This window comes from Malaclemys terrapin, chromosome 4 (assembly GCF_027887155.1).
Source record: "Malaclemys terrapin pileata isolate rMalTer1 chromosome 4, rMalTer1.hap1, whole genome shotgun sequence".
NCBI classification, from domain to species: domain Eukaryota; kingdom Metazoa; phylum Chordata; order Testudines; family Emydidae; genus Malaclemys; species Malaclemys terrapin.
In genome coordinates this window covers 33,760,591-33,767,594 of record NC_071508.1, presented here as the reverse complement: position 1 = coordinate 33,767,594, position 7,004 = coordinate 33,760,591, and the positions used below count along the sequence as shown (strand labels likewise).

The 7,004-nt window shown below is 52.6% G+C and overlaps 1 protein-coding gene across 1 annotated transcript; it reads left to right on the top strand.

Moving 5' to 3' along the window:
* The first annotated feature begins 377 nt into the window (after positions 1-377).
* Positions 378-3,174, top strand: LOC128836096 (pepsin A-like). The gene is made up of 4 exons (XM_054026117.1): positions 378-410; positions 726-885; positions 1,517-1,700; positions 2,740-3,174. Exons 1-4 carry the CDS (start codon positions 378-380, stop codon positions 3,149-3,151), a joined length of 789 nt encoding a protein of 262 aa, XP_053882092.1. The 3' UTR covers positions 3,152-3,174.
* Positions 3,175-7,004: the final 3,830 nt, after the last annotated feature.

Genomic DNA, 7,004 nt, shown 5'->3' with positions numbered 1-7,004 from the left:
TAAAAAATCATCGATTTTTATCCATCCCGGAAGCCAGAGAGCAGCAGGTCTCCCTCCATTGTCCCTCCATGTTCTGCACAGTGTCAGAGGGGGAATGGGCCCTAGTAAGACCAGAATTTAGCTCCACAAAGGCACTTAGGTGTGGCAATGCTGAGTACTGCAATTTGTGACTCTTAGGCACCCTGACCCCACCAAGGAATTCAGTCTCACTAGTCACCCAGGCTCTCCATACAAAGCATGGGGAGAGTTACAAGTGTCAGTCTGTGACCATCTGACTCGTCTATACTTGCACCAAATCACAACAAATTCAACCCATCAGACTCCTCCACCTACGAGGCCACCAGCCAGAGCTCTCCATCCAGTATGGCAGTGGCAGCATGACCGGAATCCTGGGCTATGACACCGTCCAGGTAAATTACAAGAAAGGATCAAAGCCCCTGGATCAGACATGGTGAAAGATTAGGAGTTAGAAGGACAGGACGCATCTGGGAAGCTAAAGCAGGAAAGCCACTCGCTGTGAACTGGGAGAGGGAGATAAAGAAAGGGAAGAGAATTGGTGATGAGGCCAATCACAGACTATTCTCATATGGGGCAGGTGGGGCGAGGCCACAGTGCAGGGCTTGGCAGCCTCTGAGAACTCCCCAGGCCATAAGGACCCTGTGATAGACTTGGCAGCTTCTCCCAGAGTGTAGGTTGTGTCTGATTATCCCCATTCCTCTCCCAAGGTTGGAGGCATTGTGGACACCAAACAGATCTTTGGTCTGAGTGAAACCGAGCCTGGCTCCACCTTTTACTACATCCCCTTTGATGGGATCCTAGGTCTGGCCTTCCCCAATATCTCCTCTTCTGGAGCCACACCTGTCTTTGACAACATGATGAACGAAGGTTTGGTGTGACAGGACCTCTTCTCCGTCTACCTGAGCTCGTAAGTCAGGGCTGGAAATGGCTCATTTGTTGCAGTGAGATTCATGTTCCTATAGCGCCTCTCACAATGAGTGATCCCTGTGATGTTAGCTCCAGAAGTCCCAAAAGCAGCCACCTCGGGGTGGAAAGCAGCAGCCGTTCTGTGCTGGTGATGTACGTTTTTGGGAGCAGAAATGAACACTAGTATCTCTAATGCTGAGATAAAAGCATCAGGGCCCTGTCAAGCACTGCCCAGTGCCAAGGTAGGTCATCAATATTAGACTGACTCCTGGGGGAAGAATTCCCCCTTATACGTCACCCACATGGTTCCCTCACTCAGCATCTTCCAGCAGCAGACTGAACCGTCTGCTCAGTCCTGACTCCAAGGGAAGAGCAGCACCTACTGAGTGACTGACAACACTGCCTTAAACACCTGAGCTTTTCCTTGGCGGTCTCCCATCCAGTTTTAGGGCAGGCCCAGCCCTGCTTAGCTTTTGAGATCTAGCAAGAGACATTTAGCAAAGTAGGGGCAGAGGTGTTCCTCTCATCCAACTGGATGTGCCCAGCTCTGACTCTACCCCAGCATTGCCCAGCTGTGGTCCTTCTCTAACAGATGGAGCATTTGCTATTGTCTCCTTAGCCGACCATTCATGGATCTTCCTTGACTCTCCCGTCTCCAGTGATGAGCAGAGTGGGAGCTTCGTGATGTTTGGCGGCATCGACTCATCTTACCACTCTGGGAGCCTCAACTGGATCCCTCTCTCTGCTGAGACTTACTGGGAAATCACCATGGACAGGTATCACCCACCCCATGGCCCTTCCCCTTCATTGTGCCACCTTGAGGAGACAGGCAAAAGAAGATGCGTGCGAGAGCTTGCAGAGTCTAGACAAGATGAGAGACAAAGGAGTAGGAATCACACCTTCCTTGGAGCGATAGGAAAGGGGCTCACCAGCGAGGAGGTTAGAGCAGTCGTTCCCCACCTCATCCACACCAAGAACCCTCATCTGGCCAGCTCTGCTTAGCAATAAAGTAAAGGGCAGGGTGGTCACGACCCCTTGACATCTGTTTGTGACCCCCAGGGTAGATCAGTCACAGTCCCAGAAGGTTGTAGGATGAGGATCGACAGGAAATATCCAAGGAAGGAGAGGTCTAGGCTGAAACATCAGGGGAAAATTCTTGGCAGTTGTAGCAAGCGGGTGGTGGGGCAGCTCCACCCTGCAGGCCTCTCACTGCTGGCTCGTGGGCTGAGTGGGAAAGAGATCGGGAGTGTTCCTGGGGATAAACAAACTAGGGAAATACAACCTAGATGGAACTACTATTAGGTGGGTGCATAACTGGTTGATAACTACTGTCTGGGAATGGTTTTCCAGTGGTTCACTGTCAAGCTGGAAGGGTATAACGAGTGGGGTCCCGTCCCGCTGGGATCAGCTCTGGGTCCGGTTCTTTTCAATATCTTCATCAATGATTTAGATAATGGCATAGAGACTACACTTAGGCCTGGTCTACACTAGGCGTTTATGTCGAAGTTATCGCCGTTACATCGAATTAACCCTGCACCCGTCCACACTGCGGTGCTATTTAGTTCGACATAGAGGTCTCTTTAATTCGACTTCTGTACTCCTCCCCGACGAGGGGAGTAGCGCTAAATTCGACATGGCCATGTCGAATTAGGCTAGGTGTGGATGGAAATCGACGCTAATAGCTCCGGGAGCTATCCCACAGTGCACCACTCTGTTGACGCTCTGGACAGCAGTACGAGCTTGGATGCTCTGACCAGCCACACAGGAAAAGCCCCGGGAAAATTTGAATTTGAATTCCTTTTCCTGTCTGGCCAGTTTGAATCTCATTTCCTGTCTGGACATCGTGGCGATCACAGCAGCACTGGCAACGATGCAGAGCTCTCCAGCAGTGATGGCCGTGCAGTCTGTGAATAGAAAGAGGGCCCCAGCATGGACTGATCGGGAAGTCTTGGATCTCATCGCTGTGTGGGGCGAGGAGTCTGTGCTTTCCGAGCTGCGATCCAAAAGACGGAATGCAAAGATCTACGAGAAGATCTCTAAAGACATGTCAGAGAGAGGATACAGCCGGGATGCAACGCAGTGCCGCGTGAAAATCAAGGAGCTGAGACAAGGCTACCAGAAGACCAAAGAGGCAAACGACACTCCAGATCCCATCCCCAGACATCCCGTTTCTACGAGGCACTGCATTCCATCCTCGGTGCGGCCGCCACCACTACCCCACCACTGACCGTGGACTCTGAGGATGGGATAGTGTCCATGGCCGGTTCCTCGGACATGTTAGGGGACGGGGAAGATGAGGAAGGAGATGAGGAGGGCGAGGCAGTCGGCAGCGCTCACAACGCTGATTTCCCCGACAGCCAGGATCTCTTCATCACCCTTACAGAGATCCCCTACCAAGCGTCCCCAGCCGTTACCCCGGACACAGAATCTGGGGAAGGATCATCCAGTAAGTGTTGTAAACATCTAAACATTTATTTTTAACAGAACAGGAATATTAACAATTAAAAGAATGGGTTGTTCATGATTACTTTGCCCTAGGCGCTTAACGGTTCAGTCATGGGCAGTGCAAGTTTTGAAAAAAAATCTAGCAATGTCCGGTTTTCCGTGATTGTCCTGCCCAAGCCGCTCTACTGTTTATTCCCTACTACTGCAGCTACAGTAAAATGCGGTCTATATGTCCGGGGATAGAGCAGTAATCCTCCTGGGACATCTCGATGAAGCTCTCCTGGAGGTAATTGGAAAGCCGTTGCATGAGGTTCCTGGGGAGAGCGGCCTTATTGGGTCCTCCGAAGTACGACACGTTGCCGCGCCACGAGACTATCAAGTACTCAGGAATCATTGCTCTGCACAGCAGGGCGGCATACGGCCCTGGTCTTTGGAGGCTTTCCTGGAGCATTCTCTCTCTCTCGCTCTCAGAGATCCTCATCAGGGTGATGTCGCCCATGGTGACCTGCTTTGAATTAGGTAGGGGAATGTTAGTGTTGGGACTGCTTGACCGTTCCTTTACAGAACTGTAACCGCTGGTTTGCAGCCACGCGGTGGAGGCGGGAGAGGGGCAGCCGAAAGGGATCATTCCCAGGGACAGCTGCGAGGGGGTGGGACAGGGTCAGAGTTCCCGCTTGCCGGATTGCTGGCAGCAGGGACTGACATTGCTTTAAATGTGAAATGAGGCCAGTGGTAATATAAAAGTTTTAAACTGCCACAGGTCTACGGCTTACCATGTCTGCCTGCAACAGAAATTCCATTGTGCTGCCCCGCTTCTCAAATGTGCTGTGCAAGACCCCAGGCACTGAATGCGAAGGCCGAGAATTCGACCTTGTGCTGAGTGCGCATGTGATAGGTGCTGTGCATGGTCTTGTTCACAGAGAAAGACTATGTTCTTTGTTCACAACTACATTTATCTTTCTGAGGAATTCACTCCCTTTTTCTCATTTCCACAGCCCCATCTGCGACTGTCTCACAACCTACCCTGGCATCACACTCCCAGAGGCTAGCGCGGATTAGGCATAGGAAGAAGAGGACACGGGAGGACATGTTCTCGGAGCTTATGGCCTGTTCCCAAGCCCAGGCAGCACAGCAGACCCAGTGGCGGGAGAACTTGACCCAAATGCACCAAGCAAACATGGATCGGGAGGAGAGGTGGCGGCAGGAAGACCAGCAGGCGACTCAAACGCTGCTTGGACTACTAAGGGAGCAAACAGACACGCTCTGGCGCCTTGTGGATGTTCTGCAGGAACGGAGGCAGGAGGACAGAGCCCCGCTGCAGTCCATCTCTAACCGCCCTCCCCCGCCACCAAGTCCCATACCCATCTCACCCAAAGTGCACAGAAGGAGAGGCGGCAGAGTCCGTGCTAACTCTCACTCCACCCCTGCAGAGAGCTCGAGTAGCAGAAGGCTCTCATTCCCCAAAATTTGAAAAGTTCTTTCCTTCCCACCTGACACAAGCCCCCGTCCAAGTTTCACCTCCCAGTTCCATGTGTAGTTGATAATAAAAAATACGTTTCTGTTAATTACTGTTTCAATCATGTTCTTTTGGAGGAGGAGGGGAAAGGGGGTTGGTAATTGGACAGGACAGTCACCTTTGGCAGGGTACATAGGCGGGAGCAGGCACAGCAGCAGGGCACATAGACAGTGCAGTGATGCAGTGACTAGTTACCCTGGTTAGTCTGGGAGGTGGTTTTCATGTTATGTGGTGGGGGGTGGGTTGCTCTGTGACTTTGTGGCGGGGGAGGGCAGTTACAGATCTTAAGCGGCGGTCCTTATGCAGGATCACAGAGCCACGCAGCAGGGGATCTGTAACCGTCCTCCCCCTGCCACAAAGTCACATAGCCCCCCCATACACACAGTCCCGATCAGGAGGGGTGACAGGCTCCGTTGAAACAACCATCCCACCGCAGCGGAGCCTGTCAATCCTTGAGTATAGAAGCTTCATTCGCGTCACTACACTACACCCGCTCCGCACCACAGTCTGCGTCCCAGTTTTAAAAAATTCCCGCGAAAACAGTAGTAAAGAAAACGGTGTGCATTAACAAAGTAGAACTATTTTTATTTCGACACGTGTGTTGGAGGGGGGGAGAAGGGGGTATGTAACTGGATAGGATAGTCAACATTAACTGGGTAAAGAAACAGGGGCAGGTTCAGCTTCTCTGTACACAAACTTTAAAGTCACAGGTTACCCTGCTCAATCAGGAACTTTGCTTTCAAAGCCTCCCGGATGCACAGCGCGTCCTGCTGGTCTCTTCTAATTGCCCGGCTGTCTGGCTGTGCGTAATCAGCAGCCAGGCTATTTTCCTCAACCTCCCACCCCGCCATAAAGGTCTCCCCCTTGCTCTCACAGAGATTGTGGAGCACACAGCAAGCTGCTATAACAATGGGGATATTGGTTTCGCTGAGATCACAGCGAGTCAGTAAGCTTCTCCATCTCCCCTTGAGACAGCCAAAAGCACACTCCACCACCATTCTGCACTTGCTCAGCTGGTAGTTGAAGAGTTCTTTTTCAGTGTCCAGGGCGCCAGTATAGGGCTTCATGAGCCAGGGCATTAGCGGGTAGGCTGGGTCCCCGAGGATGACTATAGGCATCTCCACATCCCCAACAGTTATTTTGTGGTCTGGGAAGTAAATACCTTGTTGCAGCCGTCTAAACAGACCAGAGTTCCTGAAAACACGAGCGTCATGAACCTTGCCCGGCCATCCCACGTAGATGTTGGTAAAACGTCCCCTGTGGTCCACCAGTGCTTGCAGCACCATGGAAAAGTAGCCCTTTCGGTTAATGTACTGGCTGGCCTGGTGGTCCGGTGCCAGGATAGGGATGTGAGTTCCATCTATGGCCCCACCGCAGTTTGGGAATCCCATCGCTGCGAAGCCATCTATGATCGCCTCCACGTTTCCCAGGGTCACTACCTTTGACAGCAGTACATCAACGATTGCCTTCGCTACTTGCATCACAACAACCCCCACGGTAGATTTGCCCACCCCAAACTGGTTCGCGACTGACCGGTAGCTGTCTGGCGTTGCAAGCTTCCAGAGGGCTATGGCCACTCGCTTCTGGACACTCAGTGCAGCTCGCAACCGGGTGTCATTGCGCTTCAGGGCAGGGGACAGCAACTCACAAAGTTCCAGGAAAGTTCCCTTCCGCATGCGAAAGTTTCGCAGCCACTGGGATTCATCCCAGACCTGCAGCACTATGCGGTCCCACCACTCAGTGCTTGTTTCCCGTGCCCAGAATCGCCATTCCACGGCATCAACATGACCCATTGCCACCGTGATGTCCTCGGCGCTGGGTCCCGTGCTTTCTGAGAGGTCTGTGCTACTCTCAGACTTCAGGCCATCACCGCGGTGCCGTAGCCTCCTCGCCTGACTTTTCTGCATCTGCCTCAGGGAAACTTGTATGATAAGCTGCGAGGCGTTGAGAGCGGCCACAACTGCAGCGATGGTCGCAGCGTGCTCCATGCTCGCAGTGCTGTGGCGTCCGCGCTGTCAATGACTGGAAAAGTGCGCGAACTGATTTCCCGCCGGCGCTTTCAGGGAGGGAGGGCGGGAGTGATGGACGGATGACGACAGTTACCCAAAAGCACCCTCGA